This window comes from Protopterus annectens, chromosome 5.part0 (assembly GCF_019279795.1).
Source record: "Protopterus annectens isolate FY-2018-M chromosome 5.part0, PAN1.0, whole genome shotgun sequence".
NCBI classification, from domain to species: domain Eukaryota; kingdom Metazoa; phylum Chordata; order Ceratodontiformes; family Protopteridae; genus Protopterus; species Protopterus annectens.
Genome location: NC_056735.1, coordinates 1,228,989,466 through 1,229,014,228, shown reverse-complemented (window position 1 = coordinate 1,229,014,228; position 24,763 = coordinate 1,228,989,466). Strand labels below are relative to the sequence as shown.

Below are 24,763 nucleotides of genomic sequence, written 5' to 3'. Positions count from 1 at the left end.
TTTGGGGACCACAATGCTGACGCAAACATATCTGTCTCAAAGAAATTGTCTCTTGTAAATGTCATCAAAGCTCTAAACCAGCATGGTACATAAACATGGAGGAGGACAAGATCATACCCCTTTGCAGGCTGGCCATGATAGTCTGGGACTTAGCCATTCAGCATAACCTCTGTCTCCAGCTAGCATATATTCTTTCACAGTGGAATTCAGTAGCTGACTCCCTAAGCAGGTCCAGGACAGCCCCTCATGAGTGGATATTAAACAAAGAGGTGGTATTGGAAAAAGTCCACCAGTGGGGTATCTCTGAGATAGATCTGTTTGCCTCCAAACACAATGGACAGCTGAAACTCTCTTGCTTCTGGACACCTTGCAGAGAGGGCCCGGAAGACTGATGCCTTTTCAATTCCCTGGACAGGGAGATTTCCGTATGCCTTCTTCCACCCTTTCTTTATTTACTGGAGGACCTGGAAATGACAGGAAAGACCCTGAAAAGAAGTTGTAGGTGACCCCACCCCCACCACCTTTTGGCCCAGATGGCAGTGTTTCTGCCTTCCTAAGCAACTGGCCAAGGGCAATCACCAGAAACTGTCTGAAAGGATGGGCTTGCTTACACAGAAGAAAGGATCACTATTACATCAAAATTTCAAACGCTGAATCTAACAGTTTGGGCAATAGCTTTTTAATTCCTTTTAGTCACATTTATTCTAGGGACATGTGTGTGGATGTTTAAAGAGACAAGAAAACCTGCTACTAGGAAGTCATATTTATCTAAATGGAAAACATTTTCTGTCTTCAGTGCTTAACAAAGAACAGGACTCCTTTCATCCAGGGGGCACCCTTGTTTCTTCACTTCTTGTGTGAACTGTTTCTCCGACTTGGCATGGGGATATTCTTTCCCATTTGCTTATTTATCTCCCCTCTCTATTGTATTTTCTAATGTTTGACTTAAAAGTTATATGATTCAGCTTTCCACCTGAGCGGGTAAGACTGCTCTGACCTCTGGTGCGTCTTTACATTACTTTATGCAAGTATTTCTACAACAAACTGGTCTGATGTACTACTATTCTGGTAGGTTAAGTCCAATTTGTGAAAAATACTGCAACAGTCATTTGTTCAGACATCTAGCATTATAGTAAGTTATCTAATCAGCTGTTTTGCATTGCAAATGGTTGCCTAGTTCCCCCATGGCAAAAATAATCTTTGATTGTGGGGCATCATAGTTCTGCAGTCTCCCCTCATTTACAGTATATGCCAAGTGTCCCACCACACTTTTTTATTCCTCTCCCCTTTTGGAAGGGGGGGGTGACAAGTAGGACAGAAGCGAACAAATGGTTTAATGGGAACTCTAACATTTTCCCCTATTTCCACTGATATGATTTGTCTGAGAAGCCAGACCTGTCATACACAAGGTTATTGTAATAGCTCCCTTCTGGTCAAGGCAAGCATGGTTTCCTTTTCTGGGACCCCTTGTATTACTAAAGTCCCTACATCATTCTCCCGTCAAGATGACGCTTTCTTAGCCCTTGGTCACATCTCATTTGATCTCGATACCATCAGACTGGTAAACTGGCTTCTCTAAATTATCTAATAGACCAATGTTTTCCTTTCTGTCAAGTCTTTCTCATACAGCTTCCAGAGTAATATGATAAGTGCACTGTCTGAGATTTCTTTTACTCAGTTTGTGTGTGTGTGTGTGTGTGTGTGTGTGTGTGTGTGTGTGTGTGTGTGTGTGTGTAAGATGTGTATGCATGCACACATGTATATGGACAGCAAATTCTTTCTAACGATTTACTCTTGCTTTGGTTTTTGCTTAAGAGAAAGCCCTGAAGTTCCTTCCTGAGAACACTTGACATAGTTTAGGAAAGAAATCATTTCCAGTCAGGCCTGTAACGTAAAGGCTTACTTGGTGCAGGAAAAAGTAATAAGCCTTAGTGTGTACCAGCCATCCATTAGGAAAAACTTTCACTTCAGGCATCCAGCAGAAGAAAGCAAACAAGATTGCACAACTACAGAAAATGACTCTTGAACAGTAAGCAGAGAATGCTAGGCTACAACAACTTTGTCGTCTCCACATGGGCTTTCTGTTCCCAGCCTTGGTGAGGATCAGCTTCATGCAGCATCAGCCCATAGAGAGTAACATTTCCCACTATGATGCCTTCAGAGGTAAACAGTGGGGTTCGTTTTCTTAGCCACTGCAGTTGCTTTGCTGACTTGCCCTAAGACTGCATCAACATCTAGACAAGGTGCTAGTTCCCAGGTGCCTGAGAAAGATGGCCCTATTCTTGGGTTGATGCCAGGTCCAGCATGCGTCTCACAGCAACTGGTGAGTTAAGCGCAGCAGTGTTGTATCCTTTTCAGTCCTAGTGTTTTTTGACCACATTTTAATTAACAAAAAAGTAAGCCTGTTATTAAAGCATAGTGATATAAATTCAATTTATTCTTTGAGATCACCTTAGGCATAAAGCAAGATGCATCCATAGACTTAATGTGTCTCTGTACATGAGCAGTGATGAATCCTTTAAAGTATATGTATAACCTTATGCTTTCCTTATGCTAGATAATACTGAGGCTAAAGCTCACTGTTTAGGCTTAATGACATGAGTATATAAAAAGTATGAGTTTTAAAGTTTTTTTTAATAGGATGGTGGCTGAAAAAATTCACCAATGACTCAAAAATCTTGTTGGCATTGTATGCACTGTGTGCTGAGGTGCAAAGATAAGAAAGCAAGTCACCTTAGTCATTGGTAGTCTTAATGTCTTTAAAATTTCTAGACCTGTACTTTCTGATTTTGCGACTTTCTTACAGAGGACAGGCCCACACCACAAAATCAGGTTTCCCTTCTCCTCCTCCTATACCATCTTTGCAATTTGATTACAGAAATTAGCAGCATGGCAGAGAGTGAAGACCACCCAGAGCAACTATGTCTGTGGTGCTCCTTTTCAGACTAAATGACACAGCCCCCCCCCCCCCACACACACACACACAGTCCAACTCATCTGAACTAGCTTGTGAGAGGTAGACAATTTAGCTAATATGTTGCAACTTTTGTCCCCCATAGGATATGATTCTGATGACCAGGAAACCATCTCATTAGACTGTCTATAAGAAGGCATGTCTGGTGATTCAGTAAAGTTAATCAGGAAGTGCTTTAAATGGGGGACAGAGGAAATGTCAGCCTCAGAAAGTGGCTTCAGGTTGTGGGGATGGAGAAGTGCATGACATTAGTAGTCTCCTTATCTTGGTGACCTTTCAAGGAATCTTTAGATGTCCTTCTATTCTGCTGTTGCAATATTCTTTACATGAGGGAGATTGCCTGCCCAAGTGCCCTGACGGCCAGTATACAAAAGTCTTTAGAGCCTAGGGTGCATGGTACTTCACATGTAGGCTGCTATTAGATGGAGGCCATAAAAGCGGAGTATACATACACCATCTCCAGAACTTCTTTCCTGACAGACCGAGCATGTCTTCCGTACGATCTGCTCGCCAAAGAATTTTCAGTCTCAGCGTCTCAGATGAGTGTCCATTGGGGAATCATTTTATACTTTTCGGCTGTGTATAGGGTTTATTGTCATCCAAGAAGGGAATGTGGACGTCAGATTCCACATAAGAACAACCAACAACATTGCCTTTTCTGTCTTGGGTCTTCCCACGACCATAAGGCTTGCCCTATTTGCCAGTCCTTTGTTCCCTAATCTTTAAGAAGTAGGCTGAATTATCTTTTCATCTACTTAGAAAATCAGTGGTTAAAACCTCTCGGGAAAAGGATGGATGGTTCCTCATGCTCGGAGGCTGAGTCGTTAGTGAAGCGGAAGGCCAACAAACCTAGGCCAGAAGCTTCGGCTGCACCACCATTCCCAAGTGTCTCTCCTCAGACAATCGGTAGTCCGGAGGTACAGTCAGGGCCGTCCTATTCACAGACAGAACATGTAACTGAGGTTGCCTTGGAGCAAGTTTTCAGCACGTTCTTGGAGAGGTACCGCAGGCATCTGGTATGGACGTCCAAGGGGAACCCAGACTCATAATCTCTGAATGCCCTAGGGGAAGGTCCTGACCATCCTAGTTAGGGAGGAAGTGATTTCAGACATAATCGAGTGTAGGCCTTCTTCCAGCCCACCATCCCTACATAGAGTTGATATTTCTAGCAAAAAGAAACAAAAGATTAAGCATGTTTCTCCACAATAGAGTCCTCAAAAGAATTGGCAGGTATTTTCACAGACCATTTTTCATGCTCTCATGGCTGCTAAACCCCTTCAGGGGTTACTGTACCTACCATTCCCTGGACTGCTTTGCCTCAAAAGAGGGTCATGGAAGAAGCCTCTTCAGAAGAGGTCCAATCCTCTGATGATGAGTCACTGGCCTATTCGACACAGATTCCCCTCCCCACTAGATTACGCTTCCACAGATGAAGACTCTAATGGGATTGATTCATCAGCAGAGGAAATTTCCTTTAGTGACAACTTGACCAAGATGCAGGAACATTTCAAGTGGTAAAACACTGAAATGTCAGATGTTCAAAAATGCTACTGTGACTTAATGCAGGAAGACACCCCCAGTCCGTCAGCTATCTCCCCATCCTTCCTGCATTCTTAGATGTATTTGCGTCTTCAAGCAAAACTCCAGATTCTCAACCTCAATCACCTAAAAAAAACAGGCAGATTTTATAAGGTGCCTGCAGACTGTAAGTTCTTATTTAAAGCACCCTCAACTGACCAACCAGTCATCACTGTGGCTTCAGACAAACCTTCTAGGCTTCTTCCCTCAACCTCCCTGCCTCCTCCTGACAAGGATAACAGACATTTGGAGAGACTGGTGAAAAAAGTGTATACGTCTGCCACCCTCGCCTTTTGGGCAAACTACCAAACCCACGTGACAAAATACTCTTTAGAGCTCTTGTCCCAGTGATCTAAAATCATTTCAGATTTTCCTGATTCTGGGAATAAATCTCTGTCCTTGTTGGATGCAACCTCTCAGGTCACCCACCACTCAATTAAATGTAGCTGTGATGCTGCAGAGGCTTCCGCTAGGGTAGCTGCATCAGAATCTGTCCTTAGAAGATTTGCATGGTTAAGACTACAACTCTTACCAGAGAATATTAAATCCAAATTGACGTTTGCTCCTGTGGACATTTCAGCCCTGTTGCAGTTGCTGATCTGTTTAAAGCTTTGTAGGAGAAGGGTAAGGAGATGCAGGACTTGATCTCCTGTCCCAAAATTCCACGGAAACTACCCTTCTAAGTCGGTTCTTGTCAGAAGACAATCCAGGCCACCTCAAACTAAGACAAAAAAAGTCTGGAAAGTGACAGCAATCATTTAGGAGTCCTCAACAAGCCCCTCCACAAAACAGCCCTTTCCAGACAGGCCAGGATCCATTTGACTGTTTGGACCTAATATCACCCCACCCCTTTGCCTTTCTCTTTCAAGTTCAACTTTGGAAAACATTGCTCAAGACTCTTAGTGCTTTCCATCATAAAAACTGGGTACTTCATGGTTTAGGAGTCCCTACCTCCTTTCAGAGGCATTCCCCAACCACCCAAAGAACAACTTCCACTGTTTCCACAGGTGTTGCAAAACCTACTGGATCAAGGCACTATTCATAGGTAGGTACTAGGCTATCGATCCAAGGGCCTACGTAAGCCTAGCCAGCAAGGTACCATAGCTTACGCCACCCAAGAAGGTTATTTTCCTTTGCCACTGTCCAGCCGGAGTGTATTTCCTATTTCCCATCCACTCATCAAGATTTTTCTTGAAGAGTGCTAATGAAGAACTTTGCTTGACATAGTTGGGTAGCTTGTTCCAGAGTATAGGAAGTCTCTGGGACAGGAATCTATCCCTCCAGCGTGTCCTGTTCATTGTGGTGACAAGGTTTAGGTCCTTAGAGTGTGTAGCTTGGAGGGATTGGGATTTATTTAGGTGTAGCATGTCCAACAGCTCTGGGTTTGACATAGTTTTATATGTTGGGCAGAGATCACCTCGGAGTGGGCGATATGCTACGGAGTAAAGCTGGAGTTTTTTGAGGCGGTCAGTGTAGGGCATTTGTTTGAGGCCAGTAATCCTCTTTGTGAGGTACTTCTGTGGCCTTTCCAGCTGCTGCAGATGTCTTGTGAGGTACATTCCAAAACAGGCGTTGTACTCTATAATGGGTCTAATGAGTGACGAGTAGAGGGGAGCAATTACTTCTTTTTTCCTGGATGAGAACCCTTTTATGATGAGGTGTGCCATGTAGAAGGAGTTCCTGACTACTGTGGCGATGTGACTGTCAAAGGAGAGACTACTGTCCGCCTGGGTCCCAAGGTCTCAAGTTAAGTTGTCTCTCTCGCCTTCATTCTTGCTGGTTGGGTTCGGAGCCGATCTTCGGCTCCGACTCGGCCATTTTCTAAAGCTCGAGAGCTAATTACTGGCTCAAGGCCTCCCTATATCCCACAATGCCTGGCGCTAGATCCCCAGATCTCGTTTGCCGCTTCAGCTACGAGGTTGCGCTTTACTGGCTCAGGTCGTATTCATCTTTTTGTGATAATTAGTTGTTAAAATTTAGTATATATTTCAAGCTTTTTTGTTTTAGTAGTGTAGTACTGTTAGATTAGTTGTAGTACCTGTGTTTTCTGCCTTTTTTGACGTTTAAATTAGAGGCTATCTCCTTCCCTTTTATAAACCCCTTTTTCCAGTAGGAAGTAGTGTTTAGCCTTTGTAGTTAAAGATAAATTTATTTTTATTTTTGCTAGTATTGTTACTCTCTTTAATTTTTTGTGTGAAGGTGTGGGACTAGTGTGTGTGTGTTTCTTTACACTAGTCTAATATACTTCCGTTGGTATCCCTTTTTCTTTAGCACGTCAAAGGATATCAAGGTATCAGGGTTCAAGAAGTGAGACTCGTGCTGTCAGAAAATGCCTCTGTCAGACGGTCACACTTCTTGTGTTTATAGTTTGGGTGCCCTACACCTGCAGGACTCTTGCTCGGTATGTCATGCCTTTAGTCCGAGAGTCCTGCAGGAGCGTAGGAACAAGTTGATTCTCAGGGGGTTACTAAAACCCGAGGGGTCTTCGGCGAAGTCTCAGCCAGCGAAAACCCCTAAGCCTACCAAGCCGTCGGCTCCCAGTACGGAGCCGTCGCCAGGTGGAGCATCTGCTTCCATCTCGGTTCCGGCCAGAACCGAAGTATCTAAATCTCACTCGGCTCCAACCTTGGTGTCAGAACCGTCAGGGAGCCATAAGCGATCTAGGTCGCCATCCCTAGAGTCGATTCGCTCGCCTCCGGGGTCGCCCTTACTACAGTCGGAACGGAGCCATCGGTCCCACTCTTCTCGGTCCTCGAGGCTATCCGATCATGACCTGGAGAGAGTGGTTAGTAGACTCCTCAAATCGCAGACCCTGGCTAAAATGTTAACTTGCCCTCCTCATCAGGTTGTGGCTGTTCCTGTTTCTGAAGTAGTTCCTCCTCCGACTCCTCCTGCCAGTTCGGAGCTGGGGGTTGTTGGGGCTCGGATCTTGGAAACGTCGGCACTGATGGCTTCCCCTTTCGGCTCCGTCGTCTCATCCGATTTCTTCAATGGTTCCGTCCTTGGAGGGATCTGGGTGCCGAGACTCCCTCGTCGGCTCCGAGGGGGTGAGTGGCATCAGACCCTTGTCCGACCCCATTCTCCCTCTCGGAGCCTCGGTGCAGGTAAGCTCGGCTCCTACATCGGCCTCGGAGCCATCCCTTTCGGTGCTGGAGAGGATTCCTGTCTCTTCGGAGCGGGGCCCCTCTTCTCTGCCGGACAGGGGCGCCTTCGAGGTCATGAGGAGCATGCTGACTTCCGAGTCTGCACCTTGATCAGCCCCTTCAGCTCCTCCCCCCAGGGTGCCTGCTTCGGTCTCTGCCCCTCCTCCAGACCCCAAGCGAGGGGATCAAACGCTGCAGGTTGTATCTTTCTTTTCCGAGGCCTCACCTGAGATTTTCAGAGGAGCCCCCTTGTAAGAGGAAATGTAAGAGGAAGCATGTTGACTCCCCTGAGTCTGTCACGTCAGATACCGACTTGGAGGATTCAGAAGGGTCCCCAAGATCCCCCTCTGAAGATGTCTCTTTCTCAGGCATCCTTGAGATCCATAGGCAGAGGGGGAACTGGACTGCCCTTAACCCTTCTGAGGACGAGTTGGTATTCCTGGACGCATTTGGTTCTCGCCCCTCCACCTCCTCAGTGTCTCCGCCTTTCGATCCATTGATGGAAGTAGTGGCTCGGAAGGCGTGGTCAGCCCTGGACACACTGGAACCAACCCCCGCAGGCCCACTAAGTTTATTACAGCCCCTCAAGATAAACAGTTTTTGACAAAGGGTGTCCCCGTTGATGCCATGGTGGTAGCAGCGGCCACGAAAAAGGAGTTGGCTGACACTTCTGTACCTGTCCATCCCCCTAATAAACAGTCTAGGACGATGAACAGATACGGGAAGCGGATGTTTTCTTCAGTGACCTTCTCCATGCGGTCGCTGAATTACTTGTGCCACTTCACCCGTCTCCAGACTGATCTCCTCAAGGAGCTAGGAGATACCCTTCAAGATCCATCAGCTGCGGGGGCTCAAGACAAGATTAACTCACAGCTGGCGACTCTTAATTCTGTCGTCAACTCCTCCATGCTGCTCATTTCGTATGCGGCTGATGGGGCGAGTAGGGCCCCAGGCACAGGCGTGGCTTTGAGAAGACATGCCTGGATGTGGTTTTGTAACTTTGCTGATCCCTTCAAGGCGTCTTTCACCAATACCCCTTTTGATGGTTCGGCTCTGTTTGGACCTCAAGCGAAAGGGTGTGAGCAGGAAGGCAAGACTCTCTCTGCTGTGGGAGTCCATTTTTCCACTCCCTGTAGACCATACCCTAAAGGTCAGAAGAGTGGAAAGATGTGTTTCCGGAAACCCCAGGGAGCCATGCCTGACACATGTGGCGTGTTTCCCTCCAGAGGCAGAGGAGGGAACAACAATAGACGCCGCCCGCGGGGCAGAGGGGGTCCACAGAATCAGGGCAGCAGAGAATCTTTCTCTGACAAGCCCTTCCAGCACCCCTGAGGGGCTGCCCGCCTTCGGAGGCAGTCGGGGGAAGGTTGTCTCTGTACCCAGAAGCCTGGCGTCTCATCACACGAGACATATGGGTACGGTCTGTCATATCCAGAGGTTACAAAATCCCTTTTGTCCACACCCCCTTAAAATCAAACAATCCCATCCCAGATGTTCTACCCGGTCTAAGGGAACATGCAGTACAAGAAATTTCAAAACTGCTAAAAAAACAGGCCATCCAACAAGTCCCAGCAGACCAGCAAGGATCCGGAATTTACTCAAGTTCTTTTTGGTACCAAAAAGGACAGGGGACTGGAGACCCATTTTGGATCTCAGCAGGCTAAACAAGTCTGTTCAAAGAACGAAGTTCCGGATGGTCACTCTTCAGTCCATTCTACCCTTTTTGGGTCAGGACAATTGGATGTGCTCCATAGATCTTCAAGATGCGTACTACCATATCAAAATGAGCAGGCATTCCAGAAGGTTTCTCCGCTTCCGGCTGGGAGCCAGTCATTACCAGTTCAGAGCCCTGCCCTTTGGTCTCACCACAGCCCCCAGGGTGTTCACCAAATGCATGGCAGTGGTTACCGTTCACCTGAGATGGCAAGGATTCCAGGTGTTTCCATATCTAGACGACTGGCTCCTTACTGCTACCACCAGACATCAATTGCTGAGAGCCAGGGACTATACCATCCAACCATGCTCCAACCTAGGTATCTCAGTAAATTTCGAAAAGTCTGCATTGTTGCCTTGTCAGTCTTTAACCTTTATAGGTGCAAGATTAAATATGAAAGATCTGTCCGCAAGACTTCCAATAGACAGAGTGGCAGACATTCGCCGACACGTACAGGTATTATTAGGATGCAGAAAGATTCAGGCCAGATTCGTCCTAAAAACCTTGGGTCTCATGGCAGCAGCGATCATATTAGTTCCCCTGGCTTGTTTTCACATGAGGATTCTCCAGTGGATGCTTTTCACCCATTGGTCCTTTAAACAACTTCCTATGTCTCACAAGGTAATAATCACGCAGTCATGCAAAGACCATTTGGCTTGGTGGATGGTCTCCCCATCAGTGCCCCATTGCAGACCATTTGTCCTTCCTCCTCCAGTTGCCACGGTGACCACGGATGCCCCCCTGATCGGTTGGGGGGGGGGCATTTTTAGGGCAGGACTGTCCAGGGCACCTGGCAACCCCACGAGTACCACTTGCACATAAATGTCTTGGAGATGAGGGCAGTGCTTTTAGCGTTGCAAGCTTTTCAGAACTCTCTACCTACTGGGACCATTGCAATTCAGACAGACAATATGTCTAGTGTGGTACATCAACAAGCAGGGCGGAACCAAGTCCTATCCCTTATGTCGAGAAGCACTCAGACTATGGCAGTGGGCGATCTCCTCTCAACGGTTTCTGACAGCAATGCACATCCCTGGGAAGTCCAACGTCATAGCGGACAAGCTAAGCAGAGCTATTCTCATGCCTCACGAGTGGTCTCTCAATATGACAGTAGCGGACAAAATCTTCTGCAAATGGGGTCAGCCTTGCTGCGACCTTTTCACAACTCCTCTCGACAGCAAGTGCGACAGTTTCTTCACTCTCTTCCCTCTTCCCGGACACTCCCCCAGAGATGCTCTAGTTCACGATTGGCCCCTGGGACTTCTGTAGGCATTCCCACCCTTTCCCCTAATTCCCAAACTAATTCAGAAAGCTACCGTGCTGGGTTGCAATATGATCCTCATTGCCCCTTACTGGCCTCGACAAATCTGGTTCCCATTCCTGCATGTCACCTTCTAGAGCAGCCTTGGAATCTGGACCCAGTTCCGGACCTCCTGATCCATCAGTCAGGCAGGCTGCATCAATCTGTTCAGTCTCTCAACCTCACTGCTTGGTTGTTCCACTTCCAACCTTAGCCAGGCTTCCCAGTATTTCCCATTGTGTGTGTGAGATTATCCTTTCTTCGCACAAACCTACAACCAGGAAGACTTATGCTAGTAAGTGGAAACATTCCTCTTTCTGGGCAGAGGCTAGAAATATAGATCCTTTTACGGCCCCTATCCATAACGTTCTAGACTTTTTAGCAGAACTTTTTCAAGCGGGCTCATCTTCTGCCACCATTAGAGTTCAATTAGCGGCAATCTCAAATTTCCATACGGGCCTGTCAGAAACCAGCATCATGTCCCATAAGCTTTGCAAAGCCTTTCTTAAAGGAACAATTTTGCTCAGGCCTCCAGTGAGAGATCCCCCGCCTCCGTGGGGCTTGAATTTGATCCAAGCTTCCTTGATACTGCCTCCTTTTGAACCGGCAGCTTCCTGTTCCTTGAAATTGCTTTCTTGGAAAACCCTCTTTTTGGTGGCCATTACTTCAGTGAGGAGAGTTTCTGAACTTCAAGTCCTATGTGTTTGTCGTCCTTACCTAATTTTCCATAAGGATAGGGTTTCACTCAGGACTATTCCTTTGTTCCTTCCTAAGGTCCCCTCTGAAAATAATTTGAATCAATCCATTGATCTACCAGTTTTTTTCCAAATTATTCCAACAAAGCTGAACACAAATTACACCAGTTGGACGTTCATAGGCAATTACGTTTCTATTTGCATAGGACTGAGCAAATAAGGAAATCAGACCAACTCTTCCTGTCCTATGCGAAGGGTAAGCAGGGTCGACCAGTGTCTAAAGTAACCTTATCCAGGTGGTCGTCCTCTATTATTACACTTATTTATCAGTTGAGGAATAAAGAACTCCCTGCTAAACCTAAAGGCCACTCTACTAGGGCTTTAGCTACGTCGGTAGCCTTTCAAGCAAGACTATCAATGGAAGCCATTTGCGCGGAGGCCACATGGGCCACCCCTCATACCTTCATTTCACATTATAAATTGGATGTGGCCTCTAGGAGTAGAGCTGATTTTTGGTTCCACTGTGCTCAAGAGTCTGTTCCGATGAGTCACCCAGGACTAAGGTGCTAGGGACGCTGTCCCAACCAGCAAGAATGAAGGCGAGAGAGACAACTTAACATTAAGAAGTTATGTACCTACCATAACATTCCATGTTAGTTGTCTTCTTCTCGCCTTCTTTCTTGCGTACCACCCTCCATCCCCCTAGCCTAGATAGACTGAGAAGAGTCCTCCTACAAGTCTTGTCACTGACTGAGTCTTACCCGATTTATGTCCTCTATCTTTTCTTTAGCCCTATAGCAGAAGTCTTGCTATTGGGACAGTTGTCCTCTTGTATTGTTATGGTGTTAGGTCTTCCAAACGAGATCTGGGGATCTAGCACCAGGCATTGTGGGATATAGGGAGGCCTCGAGCCAGTAAATAGCTCTCGAGCTTTAGAAAATGGGGCTCCGAACCCAACCAGCAAGAAAGAAGGTGAGAAGAAGACAACTAACATGGAACGTTATGGTAGGTACATAACTTCTTATTATCACGCATTCGGTGTTAAGTAGATGCCCCTATTCATCAAGAGGCAAAGGGGTTTTATTCCAGGATGTTTCTAGTTCCAAGGAATGAAGGCCCCTGGAGATCCATCTTAGATCTCTCCTTCATCACCACCTACCTGAAAGTGTGGATGCTCACATTACAAACTCTGTTCCCTCTGATCTTACCTCAAGTCTTTTTGGCTTCAGTAGACATAAAGGAGCCTACCTTCATATTCCATTTCATCCCAGCTACAGAAATGTTTAAGGTTTTCTGTAGTCTCTGGACACTTCCTGTTTTCAGCCTTGTCCTTTGGTCTTTCTGTTGCCCCAAGGATATTCACAAAATGCCTAGTACCAGTTGTGGCATTCTACAGACTGCAGGGCATCCAAGTTTTCCCATACCTGGATGATCTTTTGCAAGCAGACAGTCCAGAGGCACTAGAGCAAGATCTCAGCCATGCAATTTCCATCCTTCTTTCCCTGGGATTTACTATAAATTACCAAAAATTCATTCTCTCCCCATCAGAGGAACACATTTTCCTGGTATGCAGGATCCAGACAGACCTCATGAAAATTTCCCTTCCAATTCAGAAGGTCCAGAAGCTCAGTGCTTTCTTTCAAAACCTCATCCCTCTCTCACACCTCAGCCAGAACCTTTCTCAAGACCCTGGGCTTCATGACATCCACCATCTCTATGCTTCCTCTGGCAGAAATGCAGATGAGGAAATTGCAGTGGTTCCTGAAATCGGTGTGGGTACAACATGCACACCCTCTGGAGTTCCAAATTCCACTTCTTTTCTGCCTGAAGAAGGAAATCACCTGGTGGATTCAACAATTCTTTGGCAATCCAGGCCACCCACTTCATCCTCCTTCACCAGTGTAAGAGGTGTACACAGATGCCTCAGACAGAGCCTGGGGAGCCGCCTTCGGCTGCATGAAAGCACAGGACACCTGGTCACTCCCTCAAAGAGATCATCACATCAGCATAGAAAATGAGATCACTGCTGTTGGCAGTCCAGGCCTTTCAGTCTCCCGTGATTCCAGGGCCCTTAAAAATGTTCACAAACAATTTGACATAGTGCTCTGGTATGTGAATAAGTGGGGGGGGGGGGGGTAACCAGGTCGTACCTCCTGTACAAACTAACCCTACAAATGTGGAAGCTGGCAGTCGAATTGTAGACATACCTTCAGGCAGTATACACTCCCTCAAGCTTGAATGTATTGGCAGACACATTGAGGAGGTCTAAAACACAACTCCATGAATGGATGCTTCACCTTTTTGGCTAGGCTTGTATAGGCCCTAGGGCCAATAGCCTAGTACCTACCTATGAACCTATAAAAACCCTGTAGCAGACCATGCAGTAGTGTCTCTGGAAGCTGCCAAAGGGTCAAGACAGGTGCTAGCATTAAACACACCACATTAAACACACACCACAGTAAGGAGAGAGAAAAAATTAGCCTTTGAAGAAAAGTCTATTACTCAGCCACTCTGGTGTTTTGTGTTGTAAATTATATGATGTGCATGAGCTTGGTATTAGGACAAGGTCCTTAAATTTAATATATTTTACTGGACATCCCAGATGAGAATTCAAAAAAGAAGGCAATCAAGTTTACTCAAACAGTATTTTGAGTGTGTAAATATGTAGCTACATTTAGATGCAATATAAAGCAAATAAAGGGGAAACAGGACACCCCTGGCTTCTACCATCTGTTCCAGGAGAATTAACTGTTGTTTGATTACACATCGCTGTTTTTATTTCATTTCTTCCTATCTGAACTATTAATTGTTGAGTCTCATCTTCCTGTAACTGTGGCATGTTTAAGTCCTTAATAAATGTTTTCCTTTGTACATTTTCTTGGTTTCTGTGTTCCTCTGCTTTATAAAGATTTTCATATCATTTTTGATATTTATCTAATACCTCTATACGATCTTTGTTTTTGCTATAGGCTCCAAAAGTTTGGCAATAGCCCTTTCTACTTTCAGTTGCCTACGTTGTTGTTCTAAAGTCTCAACATCTCTGTAGTCTGCTTCAGTGCCTGGCATAAAGGAAACAGAATCATAACAAGCAGTATCAAAATGGCTGTTTGACTGCATTTTTTAAATGAAAGCTATGTAAATAAATTAAGAACAGTCAGCCAGGGCAGCAGCCATCACAGCATCCTCTTTGTTTGAATGTTTGAGCTCAAAGTGTTTCTGAAGCAACTATTTAGACTGCTAGTCATACTTTAAAGCATTAAAGTATTCATTCCAGGAAGCTGGGCTGGCTTCACCGCTGCCTTTTTTAAAGCACATGCTGTGATTGGCACCCCCAAGGTGTAGCCAACTGTTTTTAGTTTTATTCTCATTGATAAGGAATGATACTGCAGCAATGATCTGTGTGGTGAATGTAGCACAGTAGTGAGTTTTTTTTTTTTTTTTTTTACCATAACACTGGATATTCAAATGAAAGGATCATTGCTGCAGGATATGCTCTTTTCCACCTTCTCCTTGATTGGTTTCCTCAAACTTGAAGTGGTAAATGGAAAAGGATCTGAATAGGCCACCTCTCTGTTACTGTCTCTTATGGGAAGGTGTGTGTAACACTCTTTCTCTCATTGACATTTCAGAGTGATAATCTGAAAAGATGGATAACTGTTGCTTTTCCTTTCTACGTTTTCCACAAAGTAGACTTGAACAAGGCACTGTCCTTATCCTGCTGAGCTTGCACACTCAGATTTTATACAGTGCCTTCAGATATCCCCCCATTATGTATCTGGAACTGCATAGGTGAGTTCCATGCATAGGACATGTGAGCATGCAGGCAGATTTCCCCAGGTAATGTAATCTGAGCTATCAGGGATGCACTTGCTAATGATAACATCCAGCCACAGAACAACTGAAAGGTAATGCATGTTTCTTTCCGTTTTATCCGAACTTCATACCAATGCACTGAGCAGAAGAACTTCAGCTTCACTCTGAGGGCATCTCATAGCTATGGAAATCAAACTAGAAAGGCTGACTGCCTGAGGCTGATTTGCTTTGATTAAGAATGATACTGTAGCAGAGATCTTGCTATTCATTTACTGTTATGATGACTACAATATATGTAATAATGTAGGCGCCAGATCTTCGCTGTATTTCATTATTTAAAGGAAGTGTGCCTTTTGAGTGGTTGGGCATACTAGTGAATTTGAGGGTTAGGGATAGCCTTCTCTTGTGCATGGTGCCCAGTTGTGCACCAGAGCATAGTATGCCACCCTGATCACAGAAGCTTTAGTAAAAAAAAAAATGTCAAATTGACGAGGAAAGAGAGAGTAATCACAATCTTATTCCCACATAGAAAAGTTTTTATAGATCATGTGATATAAGAATGTTTCTATTATTTATGGTGAATATTCTCTGTCACTTGTGATTTCCCCTTTGTTCAGCATTTCTTTGTGTTCCTTCTTGTTTGCCAGCGATAGTGTGGGCATGGGTCTGGAAAAAGAATATGTGAAGTGTGTATATCTACACTTAGATAAATGCAGTTTCATGTGTGTGTATATGTGTACACACACACAGCACATTTCTACATTTTAACCCAGTAGTACCATATATCTAGAAGGTTTGACAATGATTAAGATTTGGATTGCAGATTGAGTTCCAGGAACTGTGATTTCAGACTTGACCCAAACTGAAACAGATAAATTCTTAGTGTTGGTAGTAGTGTGCAAGTTTGTGCCATCATTAACATTCTTTATTCACTGTCTAAAACTGGAAGTCCTTTACCACACAAGGTTCAGGCGCATTGTAAGATGATTCATTAACAAAATAACTGCAAAGGAAAAGTAAAGTTGTGGTGGAGTAAATTTAAGCACACTAGAAGTAGATTCCAGACAGTGTGCACTCTAATATCACAGTCCACTTTTAACCATTTTCTTGTGTGCTAGGAATACATGGTGTAATTTTCCCAGAGAGAAAAACAACTTTTAGTCAGCAAGTGTCTCCCATAGACGGAAATTAGTGCTGCTGATCTCTGTCCATTTCTGAGAAGTGAGAGACTTCAGGAATTGAGGGACTGCTGCTTTTTGTGATGTTCAGAAAACTTCTAGATTTTTGACTTGGCCGGAGGACGATTTTCTAAATTATTTATTTGGAATGTTTCTTTTAAAATTAGTACAGTTTCATTTTTGCAGCATCCCTTTTCTTCTTGATGATGCTGACTTCAGTTGTAAGTGTATTTCACGCTACTGTTATCTGCTGTCACATGTAATGTTTAATGGTTGAATTCATTTGTTATGCACAAACATTTTCTTTTGTTCTCATTAGTACAGCCAGCAGACTAATCCTATGAAAATGTATTTACTGCTAACATTAAAGAGCATTTGGAGAAAAAAAAACTCCTGTTTCATATATAAATGTGTTCTAACTAATCAGTTTGACCTTCACAGCCAAAGTTGACTCCACAGGAGAAATTGAAACTTCGAATGCAGAAAGCACTCAACAAACAGTGTAAGTAATGTTATGTAATTCACATGTATTCAAAATAGTAGTATGCATAATTTGGTTACATTAACCTTATGACTGCAGTCTCCTCTCTGTTCATCTTTTAGCTTCACATTAGTTTGAGGTGTTGCAGTCTTTATTTATACGAACTGTACAAGTTTCCTTTGAGGCTGAATCGGTTTTCATGGTGGATTCCCAGCCAGCTCCTGTTTAGGTTTAATGGGTACTGCGAGCATATTTCAAATCAGTGTGTGTACATATTGGTTGTAACAAAGCCCATTGGTATAAATGGGAAGAGTAGTGCCACTCTCACCCCTCAGCTCTTTCCTGCAGTCAGTGGGTGTAAGTTTATACGTTTGGTGAACAGTGATGATTTAATTCTTCACATTAAACCTGTTTTCTCTTGTTTTAAAGAATTGTCTTTTTCCTCTCCTCTCTCTGTGTTAAACAAATTCCAAACCACTGTTTTTCATTCTTTAGCTTTAATAATAACATCATCAAGCAAGATAAAGCAAAATAACCTTCCATTTCATTGTTGCAGTATTCATTACACTAAGGATCCCCTGCCGCAGTTGTCCCGACATCCGGACAGTATACCAAAGCCTTTAGGTTGCTTTAAGGTGTGCCCTATATATAGCGCATAAAAGGTGAAGTCCAGCCAAACCATCCTCAGAAGTTCTTTGCTGCCACTCCGAATGCCATCTTTTGATCATCATTCTGAACCTTATTCAATTGCTGGTTCACCAAGCCGTTACAGATAAGTGCCCCTTTGGGGGTTTGTTGTCGTATTGTTGTTTATGGGATTTCATGTTATCCATAAAGGGTAAATGCCAGTGTAGAAGACAGATTCCCCATAAAGACTGTCATGAACATAGTGTCTGTTTTGCCTTGGCACTTTGCACGACCCTACATCCAGTTCTATCTCAGGCCTTTGTTCTCAATACTCTTTATGGTAGGCTTTCTTCTTTGGCACTTTATCTTAAGAATCGACCTCTTAAGATTCTTGCCAAAGACATGATGGAGGGAACTTGCACTCCAAGGGACAGCCATCTGAGAAGGCGGTAGCTAAGAAATGTAGACCCAGAATCTTCTGGTGTACAGCCTCCACTGGGCATCCCTCCCAAGGTGAGTAGTAGTTTGGAGGTTCTCCCAACTTCATTGTTGGATTCTTCTGCCATGACCGGGTTGAAGGCCATCAGAGATCCAACCTTAGGCACATCTGAGGAGGCATTGCAGACAACTGCTTCGGACATTCAGGAGGAACCACAGCAGATTACCCTCTGAGGAGCCTAGGGGCATTCCGCAAATTTTAGTCAGAGAAGTCATCCCTGTTACAGTTACTGAATGCCTCCTGGGGTTGGAGCCTTCCATATTTTTCTTTAAGGGACTGTCCCTTTAACGAAAAAGCAGAAAGCTAAACATATTTCCTCAACTCCTTTAAACATATTTCCTCAACTCCTAAGGCCCGACAGAGTGAATAGTAGTACTTCACTCAGCGGTTGTTTAGTACTTCGATGGCTTTAAAACCTCAACAGGAAGTTTCTGTTCCAGCCCCCCTTTGGTCCTGTGCCCCCTCTTAAGAGACTCAGAGAAAAGGATATCTCTGAGGAAGAGGCAGATTCGCATGAGGAATCCCTTGCTTACTCCTCACAAATTCCCTCTCCTTTGGCTTATAGATCAGAGGAACAGGAATCTACAGTCCTGATTCTCCCTTTGAAGAGATTTCTTTTGAGGGCACAATCTCTAGGATGATGAAGTTCTTTAAGTGGGATTGTGCTCAAGTTTCTGAGATATAAAAAAAGTATTAGCTACTGCAGATGGATTCTCCCAAACCTTCTGTTGTCCCTCCTGTTTTGGCTGCTTTGTTGGATGCCTTTTCTAATGCCTTTAAAGGCTCCAGATTCTGAGCTTCATGCCCCCAAGAAACCTGATAGGTTCTATAGGGTGCCTGAAAACTGTAAATTCTTGTACAAATGTCCTTCTGCTGACCCCTGGGTGGTGTCAGTAGCTTCTGACAAACCTTCTCAATTGCCTCCCTTTCCTAAGTTACTGCCTTCTGATAAAGATAGCAGAGCCATGGAAAGGCTAGGCAAGAAGTTCTGTACGTCTGCTACCTTGGCTTTTAGGAATGTTAATTATCAGACACATATGTCCAGGTACTTGTTGGCTCTGCTTTACCCGTCCTGTCAGGTGATTTCTGATCTTCCAGACTCTGAAGGTAAAACTTCTTCTTTTTCCCTTTTAGGGACTTTCCTCCAAGTGTAGTTGTAATGGAGTAACTTGATGGATGCCCCTCTAGATAATAAACACTTGTTTGGCAGTGCTGCCTGCTGATTTAAGTCCCTTCAAGATAAGGGCAAGGCATTACAGGAACTTAAACGTGTTTCTTTATCATGTGCCTAAATTTCAGAGAAATTTATTTATTTTATTTTATTTATTGCATTTGTTTACCGGGAAAGTCCACTGGGCCTGAAATGAGCCCATTTTCAGTGGAGGCAAGGGGAGAAAAGCTCCAAATTTAATTACTCTAATAAGCCAACCTTTATTCTCTGGCAGTCTCGCCCTCCTTCTAAGGGTAAAAAGGGTAAGCGGGCTCCTCCTGTGGAAGCTACTCAAACTTCTGTGCCTCAGAAGTCTCCTTTTCCTTATAAACCAGGTGTTGCCTGACTGTCCTGTTCTTCCCAGCTACTTTTCCTCTTTGCCTGTCTATCTCCCTCTCCATCTCTTCCTGTTTAGCTATCCGTTATCCGCTAGGGGTATTCCATGGTCTGGAAATTTCTTCCCCTTTTTGTGAGAATTCCTCAGCCTTCTGAGGAGCAGCTGTCCTCCTTTCTAGGGGTGCTTCAGGAAATTTTTTCTCATGGTACTATTCAAGGTGAAGGGGATTTTACTCCGGGATGTTTCTAGTGCCCAGGAAAGAGGGTAGCTGGAGACCAATTCTAGACCTGTTTCATCTAAACATTTTTTCTGAAGGTGCCCTCTTTTCAAATGTTGTCCCTTCAGACTTTGTGTCCTCAGGCTTATGTGGTGTTTCGGGATCTCAAGGATGCTTATCTGCATGAGCTTATTTATCCCCTTTTCGGGAAGTTTTTACATTTCTCTGTTGCTTCCTGCTATTTTCAGTTCTGTACTTTGCCCTTTGGCCTTTCTGCTGCCCCAAGGGGGTATTCACCAAATACCTCGCTCCTGTGATTGCTTTTTGCAGGCTTCAGGGGATCTAAGCTTTCCTTACTTGGATGACCTCCTGTTTCAGGCATCCACTCCAGAGATCTTGTTGCAAAATCTTTATTTTGCCATTTCTCTTCTGCAAAGCTTGGGGTTCACAATACATTTCAGAAAGTCTTTTCTGACTCCTCAGGACCATGTTTTTGGGGGGTGCAGGATCCAGACTGTTTCCACTCTGGCATCCTTCCCTCCTCCCAAGGCTTTAACTCACATTTCTTTTTTTCACATTCTTCTTCCTCTGGCCTCTATAACAGACAAGAAATTTCTGAGAGCTCTGAGGTTTATAGCCTCCACCTCTGTCTGACCAAACTACACATGAGAAAGTTTCAGTGGTTTCTGAAATCAGTTTGGCTTCAACATGCATATCCCCTTGAATTTGTAGATATTTTCGTGTTTCACTATTGCAGTCATCACATTTGGGTTATCTGCTTGCAGTAGCCCTCAGTCGGCCTGATAAACAAAGTCTTGGGTCCTACGTCGGTTTCTGTCTCTTCCTCCGTGACGTCAGGTCGTCAGGGGTATAAAACATGCAGCTGACGCCATTACCCTAGTCTTTCTTGCCATGCGGTGCCCGAAGCAGAAGCAGTTTGCAAGTGCCGGTCGGCCGACTCCTGAAATTTTCGTTTTCGAGTTTCAGAACCGAAGTCTTCAACTAAAAGCTAAGTACCCCGTTGGGGAAACTTTTTCTTGCTCTAAGCCGATGTCAATAAAAGTAAATAATTGCATTTCTTGTGGAAAGCAAATACCTCATAAAGATTTTCATTCGTACTCTTTTCTTTGCCTAGGCCCTGGCCACGACATACCTCACTGTCGGTTTTGTGCCTTATTTAAACCACAAACTATCCGTCATCGGTATATTTTCGCTTCTAAATATTTTGGTGCTCGGTTCAGTTATCCTGATATGTCTTCGGTAAGCCATCCGACTACCAACATTCCGAAAAAACGCAAAGATAAAGACAGAGACAGATCGCCTAGGTCCAAAGCTGCCGACGACGCTTCTCCTAAGCCAGTTGCCAGTTCGCCGGTACTCAGTGAGGCACTTTCGCAGCCCCTGATACCCGCTATTTCAGATTCGCAGGCCCCTACTGAGAGCCATTCGGAGTCCGGTATGCCGCAAGATGCTTCAACTGTGGAACCTGCAGATGTCTCTACCTTGGATTGGTCCGGAGCCGCTGTGCAGGCACCAGCTTCTGAGGGTGTATTCATGCCTACTGACTTGCATTTTAAACCGACACCAGCTTCTTCTTCAAGGCCTAAAACTCGAACCATGCCTATAAAACCGATGCCCAGACTGCATGGTCAGGCCTCTATGCCTAAAAAACAAATGATAAGAATGGCTGAAGACCTTATTACTTTAATCAGGGGAAGCCAACCTTCCCCCTCTAAGAGACCTAGGACTGAGTTTGCTTATGATACATCTGACCAGGATTCTGAAATTTCTGTTTCCTCTGATGACCAGTATTTACCCTTGTCTACCTATGAGGATTCTGATGCTGAGGACTCTATTCCCTCTGCTTCCCCGCGGAGGATTTCTCTTTTGGTGAAACTTTACATACTCTTAGGGAGCATTTTCATTGGGAAAGTCAGGATTACTCTGATTCTAAAAAAGAGGCTTAGGGATTTCTTACTCCTCCCCCAGCACAGGCCTTTAGCCATACCTCCTGTACTACACATTGTTGATGATGCCTTTTCGGAGTCTAGCTTGGCTTCTTTACCTCCTGTTCCCAGAAAATTTGATAGATATTACAGGGTTCCTGACTCTCACAAGTTCCTTTTCAAAAATCCTACTGCGGATCCTGAGACCATTTCACAGGGACCCAAAGGCATTAAAGCTACTGCTGCCAAAATTCCTACCCCCTCTGATAGAGACTCCAAGGAGCTGGATAGATGGGGTAAGAAGGTATATGCTTCTGCAGCCTTGGCCATTAGGGCTTTAAACTGCCAGTTTCATATGTTAAAGTATCAGCAGCATATTATTGGATTGCTTAAACAGAAAATTATGTTGATTCCTGATTGTGCTGAAAATAAGGATTTACAAGATTTAATGCATTCTGCTGAACAGGTTGGAAAACATACTTTGCAGTGTGGTTTTGATTCACTAGAGGCATCTTGCAGGGCTGCTGTCATTGGGTCTGTACTTAGAAGGCATGCTTGGCTTAAGGAGCAATCCTTGCTAGATCATGTTAAAGCTAAATTACTGGATGCTCCCTTAATTCAGGACCGCCTTTTTGGCGACAAGGCAGAAGTTCTTAAAAAGATGGAATAAAAAGCTAAATCTATGCAAACTGTTAAAGATTTCTTACAAGTACAACCTCCAAGATTTAGTAGACATTGGCCCTCTAAGAATTGGTCCTTTCCTGCCTCTTCCAGGCCTTCTCAGTCCAAACCCAGATCCAGCAGAGCATCCAGGCTTCAGACCTAGTGTACGCACAGGACTAAGCAGTGGGGAGTCCCCACTTCCAAATCTGGGAGTAGTTAAACTCCCCCTATGGTAAACTGTCTCAATGACTTAACTTTAAAACTTCCAAGCACTTCTCAACTGACTGCACCTTTGGGGGGAAAGATTGCTCTACATGCAAAAACTGGGAACTCATTACCCAGGACAAAGGGATTTTAAATATAGTTTCCCAAGGATACAGATTTCACTTCCACACGTTACCAATCCCAAACGGTTGGCCAGATCTACCCCAAATCAGTGGGCAGAGGCTCAAAAGCAAGTACTCTCTCTCTTAAGCATAAAGGCTATTCAGATTGTACCAGAAGAGGAAAAGGGACAAGGTTTCTACTCAGGACTTTTCCTGGTACCCAGAAAAGACAACTCATGGCATCCTATCCTGGACCTGTCTACCTTAAACACTTTTTGGTGATTCAAAAATTCAAGATGCTAACTCTTCACCAGTTGCAAAGACAACTCATGGCGTCTTATCCTGGACCTGTCTACCTTAAACACTTTTTGGTGATTCCAAAATTCAAGATGCTAACTCTTCATCAGTTGCTTCCTATGCTAGGCAAAGATGCCTAGTTGGCAACACTCGATTTAAAGGAAGCATACCTGTGCACATCCCAATCAGGGAATCTTGCAGAAGATACCTACGCTTCAAAGCAGGCTACATGCATGATCAGTTCTCTGCACTGCCCTTTGGCTTATGTACTGCGCCCAGGGTATTCACAAAGTACCTAGCTCCAGTCATTGTATTTTGCAGGCAAAGAAATATTCAAATATACCCATACCTGGACGATTGTCTAATTCAGGCAGAAAGCCAGGACATACTTTTGAATCATCTGGCTTTTGTACAAAGGGTGCTAACTTGTTTGGGGTACACCATAATCGAAAAGAAATCACACCTGGTACCCTGTCAACAAAATATATTCTTGGGAGCAAGCTTGACTACAACTTCCCAGATGGCTTTCCTCACGCCAGAGAAACAAATTCATTTGACAACCTACTTCAAACTAGTGGCCACAAAAACCCTTCTATCTGCAAGGCAAATACTGCAAGCCTTGGGGTTCATGGCCTCCTGCATTCTTCTAATTCCATATTGAAGACTGCATATGAGGAAACTACAATGGTATCTAAAAAGCCTATGGTGTCAACATTCTCAGGATCTAGAAGCAATGATTCCTATCATACCTTGCCTATGGTTAGAGTTCCTTTGGTGGGCACAGGCCTGCCGCCAACACAAGGGACTGTCACTCTACCCCCTGCCGCCCAAACCCTAACAGACGCATCAGTCTATGCATGGGGGGGCTCACTTGGCAGGGATGTGCATTCAGGGCAAATGGAACCCAAGTCAAATTCACCTGCATATCAATCAAAAAGAAATGTTAGCTGTACAGAATGCTCTGACAGCCTTCAAGGACCACATTCTTCCAGGACAATTAATGGTAATGATGGACAACACCACTGTTATGTGGTACATAAGCAAGGGGGTTACCATTCTTACCCCCTCTGCAGACTAGCCATGGCACTGTGGAACACAGCCTTGAGCTACCAAGTGCATCTACTGGCCCAGTTCCTGCCAGGAAAACTAAATACACTAGCAGACGGACTAAGCAGAAACCTCATGGACCCACACAAGTGGAAACAGGAATCAAAGCCTTTCAACATGTTGACAGATATAGACCTGTTTGCCTCCCCCCAGAACTACCATTTGGACAAAGTTTGCACAAGGACTCCCCACAAACAAGCTTGGAAAGTGGATGCTCTGTCCTTGAGCTGGAAAAACCTATCAGTTTATGCCTTTCCTCCTCTGCCTCTCCTCTCCAAAATACTACTAAAGATCAAGCAGGACAAACCAAGAACGATATTGATTGCACCAGGCTGGCCACACCAACACTGGTACCCCCTCTTGTGCAGTGTGTCACTGTTGGCTCCATGGCACCTGCCTCAGACACCTACCCTGTTGTCTCAGCAGGAGAACCAGATTCTGCACCCTCAGCTTCAAACCCTGAACCTAGCAGCCTGGCTAATTACCTAACCTCTCCTTTACCATCCCTCAGCAAACAAGTGATGGGTATCATTTTAGAGGCAAGGAGGCCTAGTACTAGAAAGTCTTATGCTGAAAAATGGAAAAGATTCTGTGCCTGGAACTAATGTCAAGGGATGAGCACAGCAGCGCCCAACTTACCTCAGATTCTTCAATATGT

General features: G+C 44.6%; 1 protein-coding gene across 2 annotated transcripts in view; it reads left to right on the top strand.

Annotated features, from left to right (window-relative positions):
* The window catches only part of LOC122801610 (CLK4 associating serine/arginine rich protein), a 1,938,306-nt gene that overhangs the window by 1,634,270 nt on the left and 279,273 nt on the right, over positions 1 to 24,763 (top strand). For both annotated transcript variants that reach the window (XM_044071085.1, XM_044071086.1), the window contains exon 16: positions 16,837 to 16,897. In XM_044071085.1, coding sequence (XP_043927020.1) covers positions 16,837 to 16,897 — 61 coding nt within the window. The remainder of the gene's footprint in view (positions 1 to 16,836; positions 16,898 to 24,763) is intronic.